Consider the following 12331-nt stretch of genomic DNA (forward strand, 5'->3'; position numbering starts at 1 on the left):
TTGAAATGATAAAAATGTCATAATTTCAGGCAAAGACCCTGTTTTTTGCTCACCAAAAGGTACCAAAGGCCTTGTGACCGAGAGTATATTATAACCCATTGCAGCTTCATGAACCTTCAAAATAGTTGCTTGTGTAGATGAGGCCCTGGCACACAAATATTCCATTCTGTGTGTTTCTAAACTTCCTCTGATGTCAACACACAGGGCTGTGGAGGGTGGCTGTTTTCCATCCTCGTGGGGACAAACAGCTAATAGAAGCCTGGGAGAATGCTGATTTTCCCATCATCCGCGTTCCACCCTGTGGCTGCCCAGCCAAAGATGTTAAGGTGGAGTTCCATTGGACCAACCACTACTGCATCTGGTGGATGGCTTGAAGCCAGGCAATAGACATCCTTGTGTTTCTTCCCCATATTAAAAAAAAAAAGAGGAAATTTTCTCCCTCTACAAGAGAAAGGCACTATAAAAAAAGATCCAAATTTGTAAATCTGGGAACTTTCCTGGATTCAACCTGGAGTCTCCAGATTCAGAGATCCTACTCTATTTCTCTAGAAAATTGCCTAGGGTACAGATACAGTAACCATAAAGGAAGAGAGGCCTATTTTATCTTCCTAAACACTGATTCTCAGTGAAAGGGAAGAGATAGCAAGAAGAGGTGGGATCAACTGAAAATGAGGGATGTGCTTCCTGTCTGTCTGACTTCCTATTATTTCATTGACTATGAGAGAGGAGGGAGAGGATGAGCAAGCACGAATGAGAAAAGAGAGAAAGCAGTAAGTACAGGTGGTCTGAAAACTTTTGCTTTGTTTTCTTCCTTTTTTGTTTGTTTCAAAATGAAAGCTCTATTTGTTCTATTTGCACGCAGTGCATGCTTTCTTAAAGAATGTGCACTTACCCCTGGATTCTTTTTACCGTGCCTAGCGTTCCATGCCAAAATCCAAGCATATTCTATAACAAAATGCGTAACTTAACTGGCTTAACAAGCCAATCAGTGTTGTTAACAGCACTTAAGCAATAATGAGCACTAATTGGCAATAATTAGAATTTACGCACACAACTCCTTAAGCATAGTCTGTAACACACTGCGCCTAAATGTTAATGCTTGCAGGCAAAAGGGTGTGTGATTATGGGCAGGGAAATGGGCATTTTGTGGGCATTCCAACATTTACATGCATTGTTGTAGAATATGGCCCCTCTGTGCGCTATGGGATTTTGGTGACCAGCATTATAGAATAGAATGCAGCCAGAAGCGCACACAAATCCTAATAGGTACCAATTAATATCAATAATTGATAGCATGAAATTATTGATAGTTAACAGTTTGTTAGCCAATTACATTGTATGCGCATCTCGGCAGAACACCTAAATTTTGATGCATATATAGAATCCAGAGGTATATGCAAATAGTATGCATTCTTATTGGAAAATAATATTCATTTCAAATGACAGCCCATCCCTAGAAAACAGCAAAGAAACTGATGACAATTGCAATAGGGATGAAGATGGCAAGGAGAGAGGGTGATGGGAAGGAGGTGGGGGGGGGGGGGGGAAGAACCTTGGGAAGAGAAAGGGAAGAGGATGAGAAGGAATGGCCTTGCACCAGTCTGAAGTCAAGACGTATCCCGTGTTGTTGCATATCATTAACAAATGAAAGCGGGCAGAATAGACAGTATTTTGTGTTTCTTTGTGTGCTGGTCATAATGCACACTGTTTTCAAAGAGAACACAATCTTTTCTGATAGTGTGTGCATGCATGAAGGTTCATGCATTTGTGCATGAGCACATCCTCATGGAATGTATACTCTTAGTGCAACCTCTGTGCAAAGAAGGCACACTCTTCATGGCATTGCTCCCCTAATATTCAGATAAACGGAAGGAAAAACGTATAATTTTAAATAATGTAAACCCAGATCCTAATGGTATAAGATTCAAATTCTATGGTCCAGGTACTCTGAATCTGAGGATTGGATGAAATCCAACTTTTAAAGGAAATACCCCCTGAAGAAGCCATTAATGGCAAAACTGAGATCCTTGTTGGAGTGAATTCGAGATGAATTTAATGCAGTTATTTTGCTGAGATGCCTCCCTATCATGAAGCATAGAGATCATCTAAACATAGTCCTTAAAGAATGTCAAGGATTTATTTAGAGTTGCAGTTGAATTTTGAACTATTACATACCGATAACTGATTTAGGGCCGATGCTCAAAGCGAACTGGGCTTACAACATTTCATTTACACTGGTTTTAGCCAGTCTAAAAGAAACATTATTTAGCAGGTAGTGCACAGAGGCTTTTGGGCATTGCTTTACTGTGCACAGAAGCAGTGACCGGAAGTCCTATGCTAATCAGTTCGCTAGTATTAAAAATTTCCTCCAATGCTCAGAAAACCAGCTCACAAAAAACCCCTGCCATAATGGCTAGAAACTACCAACAGCTCTGAGTTGATAGGGTCCCATGCTAACTTTCCTGTGAGTGTCTGAGTGCTGATTCGCTCAGTCACTAACAGGAAAGTCAACACAGCAGCACACTGCAGCTCTTTACACCCAAACCCTTCCCTGAGCCCGAGCCTGCCCCTCAATCTTTAAAAATCCCCAGTGGTCCAGTGAACCTCTCCTGCCTCCCCAACCTTAACAAATACCTGGTGGTCCAGCAGGCTCACCGACTTGACCTGGCAGGCCCACGACTAGGCTGGGCCCAAACTCCTAGTTGCCAATGACTTTGGTTGTCTATTGGAATCCTCCCCCAGAGCCCTCCACATGGCTTTCATAGGAGGCAAGAGGAACGCCTACTCCTTCCTGCCCTGGGCCTGCCTACATCAAAATGGCAGTGCCCGCCCCTGCCCAGTGCATCCTGGAATGTACTAGGAAGGGACTAAATACCAATATGAGGAGTTTTTCCCTTATATAGTATTTAGGCCACTCCCAATGCATCCCAGGATGCACCAAGAAGCAGTTGGGTGCTGCCAGTTTGAAGCGAGCGGGCCCAGAGGCAGGAGGGAGTAGGCATTCCTCCTGCCTCCTACAAAAGGTATGTGGAGGGCTCTGGGGGAAATTCCACTAGAACACCAGGGCCAGTGGCTACTAGGGAGTTGGGATTTTTCAAGGTTGGGAGGTGTCAGGAGGGATCCACTGGACGAGTAGTGCCAGAAACATTCCGATCCCTTTACCGACCAATGCTCAGCACTGACAGCATGAATATAATTTGCATGCTGTTGTGCATATAATTTGCATGCTGTTAGGTCGGGTCTGCAAGATCATACCTAAACCTACACTACCCAAATTGCAAAGGACTGAAATACAAAACAACCTATGCATCCGGCTTCTCCTACATAAGCGCACAACTATGGAATGGCCTCCCAAAAGCTGTGAAAACAATCCATGACCACCTGAACTTCAGGAAATCACTAAAAACCAACCTCTTCAAAAAGGCCTACCCCAACGACCCTACGTAAACTTCTTCACCCAAAGCACAGCATGCCTAATGATCGCACTGGACAACACACAACTTTCATCACTTCCGACTCTCCACATATACCTCATTCGATCACTATACAACCTTGTATTTGTTATCAACCAACTGAGCAAATGCCTAACGGTACTATGTAAGCCACATTGAGCCTGTAAATAGGTGGGAATCTGTGGGATACAAATGCAACAAATAAAAAATAAAATAAAAGTGTTGAGCATTGGTCGATAATTCTGACTCGGTGTTCCAGTCAGTGTTTTCTAGTGCTATTACCTACAACTTTCGGAACAAGGAATATTACCATTAGATATGAGACATATAACCCCTAATTCTATAAAAGTAACCAAAAATTGCATGGGCAAATTTGGGTGCACGTATAATTTGCATGCACAATTTAATTGAATAATGAGGTAATTAGTGCCAGTAATTGGCTTAACAAGCAATTATTGGCACTAATTACATTTAATTGGAATTTTAAATTATGAGTAAAAAAAGAGGGTGTGGAAATGGGAGAGTCATGGGCAGAACGGGGGCGTTCCTAGCATTTACGCACATTGCTTTAGAAAAAGGGGGTATGCGCCTAATTTAGGCACGCACATTTGCACCACATTTCAGTTAGTGCAAATGGCCACTCCTAAAGTTAGGCACAATTCCCTGGTGTAAGTGCTGTTCTATAAACCACGCCTAACTTTAAGCAAGGTTTATGATTTTTGGGGGCGCTGATTTTTTCGCACAATATGTAGAATTCACTCCATTGGGCTTACTCCCATACCTCAATCACAGGATCTAGATTTATCTTCTCCTTCAAACTTTAGACCTACTGCAGGTATTCCATTATTCACTAAACTTTTGGAGACATTTATAAGTAGGCAATTATCTTACTATATAAAAAAATATTCACGTTTACATTACTCACAATTTGGCTTTATAGCTAAACACAGTACTGAAACCTTGTTGTTAACAATGATATCAGAGATAAAAAAAAATAAAAAATCTTTGTCAGGGTAAACAGATCATTTTATTACAGTACCACATATCTGCCATGTTTTATTCTATGGATCATGACCTACTACTGCTGAGATTATAATTTGGATGGTAGGATCTGTTCTCAGTTGAGTTAAGGATTTTTTGCTCAATTGACACTACTGTGTTTGGAAAAATGGCAAATTTTCTCAAAGTTGGTATTCGACTTGTACTTTCCCCCAGGGTTCACCCCTATCACCATGCTGTTTAATTTGATTATGAGCTCTCATAAGTACATAAGTATTGCCATACTGGGACAGATCAAAGGTCCATCAAACCCAGTATACTGTTTCCAACAGTGGCCAATCCAGGTCACAAGTACCTGGCAAGATCCCCAAAAAGTACAAAACATTTTATATTGCTTATCCCAGAAATAGTGGATTTTCTCCAAGTCCATTTAATAATGGTCTATGGACTTTTCCTTTAGGAAGTCATCCAAACCTTTTTTAAACTCCGCTAAGCTAACCTCCTTTACCACATTCTCTGGCAACGAACTCCAGAGTTTAATTACATGTTGAATGAAGAAAGATTTTTTCTGATTTGTTTTAAATTTACTACATTGTAGCTTCATCGCATACCCCCTAGTCCTAGTATTTTTGCAAAGCGTAAACAGACGCTTCACTTCTACACGTTCAACTCCACTCATTATTTTATAGACCTCTATCATATCTCCCCTTAGCCGCCTTTTTTCCAAGCTGAAGAGCCCTAGCTGCTTTAGCCTTTCCTCATAGGGAAGTCATCCTATCCCCATTTATCATTTTTGTTGCTCTTCTCTGCACCTTTTCTAATTCCACTATATCTTTTTTGAAATGTAGCGACCAGAATTGAACACAATATTCGAGGTGCGGTCGCACCATGGAGTGATACAAAAGCATTATAACATCCTCATTTTTGTTTTCAATTCCTTTCGTAATAATACCTAACATTCTATTTGATTTCTTAGCCGCAGCAGCACACTGAGCAGAAGGTTTCAATGTATCATCAACGACGACACCTAGATCCCTTTCTTGGTCTGTGACTCCTAGCGTGGGAACAATTTTACTGGCCAGAAGTGAAAGATTATTTTCATATGGTGATGATAGAGTTCCAGTATGTGCTAAATTGGAGGATACTTTTGAGAAAATATTCTGGATAAAAATCAAAGCTGGGCAAATATTAAATATGCTTACGTTAAATGCTAATAAGTCCAAAGTTCTTTGGTTTCAAAATCCATCTATTCTAATCCCTTCCAAAATTACACTGCCTCAGGGCAAACGTTTATATATTGATGATAATTCAAAGGTTCTTGGTGTCATTTTGGATTCTTTTCTCACTTTCGAACCTCAGGTTGCTAAAATATGGAAGAAAACTATCTTTCGATTAAGACAATTGCACTTAATTAGATCATAATTTCATTAGCATTATTTTGCCCTACTGGTCCAAAGATTGGTTTTGTACTATTTGGACTATTGCAACTCGTTGTATATGCATGGATTAAAATCTGCATTGTTAAGAAAACTCCAGCCAATACAGAATACAGCGGCTTGACTAATTTTCCGGATTAAGAAATACGATAGCATCTCTGGGTATCTTCATAAGATCCTTTGGCTCTCTTTAAAAGCTCAAATTATTTTTAAAATTGCTTGCTTGGTTTTTCATATATTAATACTTCTTCACCGGATCTATTAATTCAACTTTTGTTTCAATCATCTTTTCTTCATCTTTGGTATACAATACATTTCTATTAAGATATCCTTCTTTGAAAGGTCTACGGCCAAATTATCTTCAGTTTTGAAGGAAACTGAAAACTTTTTTATTTGATAAGTTTTAAGATTTTTTTCTTTGATAATTTTGATGTTATTTTTATAAAGTTTTAATGTATCATTACTGATTTAGACATCATATCACAAATGCCCCTCCATGTTACTACATAAGAGTGTGAAATATTGGGAAACAGTGTACACCCCTTTATCTAACTCTTCTCCCTCCCTGGCTAATCAGATAATTATAGGGTGAGGATAGCCTCAACATTTCCAGATATATATTTATTAGGATAACCCACCAATCTCTTTAGCCAGTGCAAGCCCCTGTGGGTAAGTGATGGGTACCAGCTTCTTCTCCTTTAATTTCTCAATGGTGTCCTTGTCTTCCCGGAGATCTAACTTGGTGCCGACGAGAATGATGGGAGTGCTGGGGCAGTGGTGCCGGACCTCGGGGTACCACTGCAAACAAGAAAGAAGAAAAATGCACAGGTGTGAGCATGACAACCAGAAACAAACACAAAAAAAATCCTTCTATATGTCTGTTTCTGGCATCAAAGCATTTTGAGGTTTTCTCTGTAAGGTAGTTAAAATTGAAATGAAAGGAGTTAATATTTCCTGTTTTTTTTCTGTGAAGAGATGCTTGTTATATCAAACACATCCCCAAGACGTTTCTTATTTTATATCACTGAAGGCTAAGGGGTAATAGCTACCCCTCCGCACTCCCCATCTTATCTAACAGAGCGGCATGCACTTTACCAAAGACACATACATTAAGGGCAATTCTATAATGCATACCTAAAGTAAGTCACCAATTGTGCACCAAAGTTTAGAGAATAGAGGCACTTATTTACATGCATAAGTGCCTGGATCTGTTCTATAAACTTGGTGCACAACTGACCTGAATGTGGGTATGAGCATGGATGTGCATTGTGGTTCGTGCAACGTATAGAATCCTATCAGTTGTGTCTGTGCACACATATAGGTGCAGCAGCCATTGGAGTGGAGGAGTGGCCTAGTGGTTAGAGCACTGGTCTTGCAATCCTGAAGTGGCCGGTTCAAATCCCACTACTGCTCCTTGTGATCTTGCGCAAGTCACTTAACCCTCCATTGCCTCAGATACAAACTTAGATTGTGAGCCTTCCTGGGACAGAGAAATATCCAGAGTACCTGAATGTAACTCACCTTAAGCTACTATTGAGCAAAAATCCAAATAAATATTGACCAGACATAAGAGGCTGTGCCTAAATTTTGGCATACCAAAGCAGCATTAAATTTGTATTCTGATAATCATTTCTATAGTGCTGCTACACACATGCAACACTGTACACACTATATGCAGGTACTTTCTGTCCCTAGAGGGCTCACAATCTAAGTTTTGTTTTGTACCTGGGGCAATGTAGGGTTAAGTGACTTGCCCAAGGCCACAAGGAGCCGTAGTGGGAATTGAACCTAGGTCACCAGGATCAAAGCCTGCTGTACTAACCATTCGGCCACTCCTCCACTCCACTATTCTTTAACAGGTTAGGTGCACTCTAGTGCCATTATCGAATTAGCGCTAAGCACATCCCTTTGTGATGCCTATATTTAGGTACCACTTTATAGAATTGCCCTATCACTTTTTTTTTGGAGGGGGAGGAATAGCTATAACACTTTGGCCTTTGGGGAGGGGAATTCAGCAAATGTCACCCAAAACTGGGCGCCGGGATGATCCATGCTAAACTAGCATTCCAAAGGGGCACTGTGCGCAAAGCACCCTTTACAGAATACTAGCTTAACGTGCATTTCATGCCCGACTTTGGGCATCAGCATTTACACCTGTCAAATCTGGTTTAAATGCTGGCACCCAGCTTAGAGCAGTTAGGCGCATAAATGACATTATTCTATAACATTGCATCTAAATCCTGAGAATTCCCCAAACCACCCATACCCCTCTCATGGCCATGCCCCCTTTGGAGTTGTGTGCCATAAATTTAGACACACATGTTATAGAATAGGGCATAGGGCAGATGCATGCATAATTCCTAATCACTGTCAATTAATACCAGCTATTGATTGTTAGTACCTGATTAGCTCATTAGTTTACACACGGATCTGTGATCTGTGTCCAAATTTGGGAGACAGAATCCAGCAGTTAGTGGGATACAATAGGAAAAATCTCTACTGGAGCTATATCATCATGAGCTTTCATTTGAAGGTTCCTGTGGATTTCCCTCCATTTTAGCTCCTTGTCCCAGCCTAGCTCAACCATTTCATCGATTACCTTTAACCAAGAGCCACACACCATAGCTCCCTCCTGAACTCTGTATATGCAGCCTTGAATCTTTCTGTTAGGTAGTGCCACTGTATGATGGCTAGCTTCCCTGCCTAAACCCCAAGGACAATGCACGCTGATCTCATAGCATCCTAAATCTTGGCTGGCCCAAAGAGCAGAAGTTGAACTGGGAATTGACCTTAGATCTTCCACATGAAAGCAGGCAACACTACCATTGCTAACCTGAAGGCAGTGAGAAGTTAACACTCCAGCATTTGGATTATGGCAATGTGGTTCCCTGCATGACAGTGTTTCTGGAAGCAAGGAAGTACCACCCTTCATTTGAACTGTACAGCAGGTTAAGATAAGTGATTTGAATTCTTGCTGTCAGTTTGGGCATTCAAAAGCGAAGAATTTAATTACGTATATTTTTATACACTTTTTTGCATATTTAAAAAACAAAAAAAGTATCTAAGGGTTTTTTTTATGTCTATGATTACTTTTTGCGCTGTGTGCACCTGAAAAGTGAGAGTGTTGCCACAGGAGTGTATGAGACATTTTTCCCATTTTTTGAGAAGTCACATATTTTGGTCTTCACTGGCGGTCATTGTGCTGTTTAACAGCTATTCTTATTAGTGAATTTGTTCTTTTGTGTGAACACTACCATTGAGTCATTGAGTAGGTTCCCATTCCAGTGACCAGAAGCTCTCACTGTAAGAGCTGTACTTCATATTGTGGATCAATATCATTGCTGTGCCCCCTCCCCAAACATACATATCCAAGTTTCCAAGTTTTTTAATACTTGATATACTGCCTGGGGGAACATTCCAGCTAAGCGGTTTACAATATCCAAAAACAATATATCAAACATATAAATGGCGAGTGTCGTACTCACTCGCAAATGCGCAGAGACCTCTCTGCCCCACCCCCGTGTCAATATGTGATGATGGGGGTGGAAAAGAGAGGGTCTCTACTGCGCATTTGCAAGGGACGAAACCACCGTCGCTAATGCTCCCCCCACCCTCCACCCGACCGGGCCCTCGGTCCGCTATTGAAACAGCAAGGGAACGCAGCACACAGCTCTGCTGAGCTGCCATCCTTCCTTCCTTCTTCTCTGCCTGTGTCCCGCTCTCGACTACGTTACATCACACAAGGGCAGGACACAGGCAGAGAAGAAGAAGGAAGGATGACGGCAGCTCAGCAGAGCAGAGCTGTGTGCTGCGTTCCCTCGCTGTTTCAATAGTGGAGCGAGGGCCCGGGCCGGATGGAGGGGTGGCGGCGACTCGGGGGGGGGGGGGCGAGCTCGGCAGCGGGAGGGGGGCCTTGCAGCGGCGACGGGAAGGGGCTTTCAACCCCCCCCCCTTTCCTATACTAGCCCGTTTTTACGAGCTCAACGGCTAGTTATATTAGAAAAGAAAATAAACTACAAAAACCATAGGAAAGGGGAAACAGAAGCAATCCAGAGAGGAAGGTACAAATAGTAATAGTAGGGGGTGCAAAAAATTCATTGAATAGAAGTGGTGCCAAGACCGACCCGTGGGGGACACCACAAGGAGTATCATACAGAGGAGAAGTAGATTTGTGATTGTGAACCTGATTTAGTCTGTTCTGTGGGAAGGATCGTAACAAAGTCAAAGTGATACCTTGAACCCCTATTGCAGACAAGTGATGAAGAAGTGGAGGATGGTCTATAGTATCAAAGGCCATAGTAAGGTCAAGTGAGATTAGAAGTACTGGTTCCATCCTACTGTAGTGTTCATAGATACATGTGAGGAGTCCTAAAAGAGCCATTTCTGTGCTTTGGAACTTCCAAAACCCAGTCTGCTGTGGATGAAGGAGGGAACACTGATCTAGATAATTCTCAACTTGTTCTGCTAGTTTAGAGGCTAAAGGGAGCTGTGCAATGGGATGGTAGTTGTTGATTAAGGTAGGGCCTAAGGTTTTATCTTTCTGTTTTGGCAGTATGATGGCATGTTTCTAGACCTGAAGTACTTTGCCTTCTGTTAGTGAGGTTGTGACTATCGCATGCAAAAATGGAACTACAGTGGCCCCGAAGCGTTTAATGAATAGGGAGGGGATGGGGTCATGAGGAGCAGTAGTGGTACAAACAGTGGCAAGAAGCTCTGACAGCTGTGAGGGTGATGGAAGTGTGAACTCCAAGAGACACATTGGAGAGTGTGGAGTAGCCAGAAAGAAAACAGTGTCCGTGAGCATTGGAAGCAGAGTAGCAGTATAGGAGGTAAAGGACAGTTGAGCAGCTATACGCTTGGAACAGAAGTGAGAGGCTAGAGCATCTACAGAAGGCAAATAAGTTAAACCTAATGTTATTGAGGGTGCTGTGGTGAGAGACCAGAGTATGGTATAGTCTACTTGAGGTTGGTGCTCTAGAGATAAGAATAGACGAGCATGATTGTTTTGATTGATTTCAAGTATGTAATGTAGCACCATAATTTTATAGCAATGTAAATCACCAATGTGTTTGCTGTTCTGCCAGTGACATTCCGATTGACGAAGCTGGCAGCAGTAGAAGTACAGAGAAGCAGTAAACCATGGCTGCTTGGTGCGGCAGGAACCAGAATGGGAATACATATACGCGCATACCCATAAAACTTAATATTACATCCATCCCTCTTGGTACATATTCACAAACATTTGCATACATACACTGACCGTCACATATATATATACACAAACCTTTACACAGCAACACATGCATCTGATACATTCTTACCTCTTTCATGCAACATGAACCATTTTCTGCTTACCTTGGCCCGGACATTTTCATAGGATGCAGGGCTGACCAGTGAGAAGCAGATCAGGAAAACATCCTATGAGATAAAGACAACATCCAAAAAATAGCATCATATTCTTGGTTATGGAAATGGTGTGTGCATGGAATGACTTAGCAGAAACATAGACGTTCATTTAAACATCAACAGAAAAAGATGCAAATATACATTACCACTTTATATCAAACCAAGAGATGAACTGGAGAAAACTGACAACAAATCTCCCATTGACTCAAAGGATAAAGTAAAAGACAGAATTTTTCTTTTCAAAGCAATCCTGCCCAAATTAACATCTTGCTTGAATTCCTCCCTATGCTGGACCTTTTCAAGTATTTGCTTCCTTTTCCTGAAACAAAATGTTCTATTTCTAACAGTTTAAAATATATTTGAAATAAAAGGTATATGTATTTTGTTTGCTTTCTTTGTAGCCAATCAATATTCTCTGGGGAGGATGGAAGGATTTTATCACAAACATTCTAGTCTTTGTGATTTGCCAATGGATTTTATTTTAAGAATATCTCCAATGAACATTTATAATACTTCCACACAATAGCTATGGTTCAATTGCTGTGAACCCTCTCATTAGGACAAATCCAGCCACTCAGGTTTTCAGGATTGCACCCACTAATATGTATGAAATCAGTTTGCCTATACTACCTCCACTGCATGCTTCTTTATACCATGCATATTCATTTTGAATATCTTGAAAACTAGATTGGTCTCCAATCAGCTAACCAAGAGTTCACAAACTTGCCCCCTCCTGACAGACATTTGGGACTTTTTAACCCAATAACAGAGGAGGGCCTTGACAAAATCCTAACACACCTTTGACCAATTACCTGCTCCCTCGACCCCTGCCCTTCAAAGATAGTGCAGTAGACAAGCAGGGGCCTCATTAGAAGGTGCCAAAAAATCATGAACTTCTTGCTTTCTAATGGGCAACTATCAACAGCATTAAAAAGGATAGTAACATAGTAGATGACGGCAGATAAAGACCTATATGGTCCATCCAGTCTGCCCAACAAGATAAACTCATTACATATGGTATGTGATACTTCATATGTA

The 12331-nt window shown here is 41.3% G+C and overlaps 1 protein-coding gene across 1 annotated transcript in view; it reads right to left on the bottom strand.

Moving 5' to 3' along the window:
- RAC2 (Rac family small GTPase 2) overlaps window positions 1–12331 on the bottom strand; it is an 84323-nt gene that overhangs the window by 30643 nt on the left and 41349 nt on the right. The window contains exons 4-5 of the mRNA XM_030210247.1: window positions 11243–11305; window positions 6526–6685 (exon numbers count right to left, since the gene is read on the bottom strand). Of these exons, the coding sequence (XP_030066107.1) occupies window positions 6526–6685; window positions 11243–11305 (223 nt within the window). The remainder of the gene's footprint in view (window positions 1–6525; window positions 6686–11242; window positions 11306–12331) is intronic.

Source organism: Microcaecilia unicolor, chromosome 1 (assembly GCF_901765095.1).
Source record: "Microcaecilia unicolor chromosome 1, aMicUni1.1, whole genome shotgun sequence".
Classification (NCBI taxonomy): domain Eukaryota; kingdom Metazoa; phylum Chordata; class Amphibia; order Gymnophiona; family Siphonopidae; genus Microcaecilia; species Microcaecilia unicolor.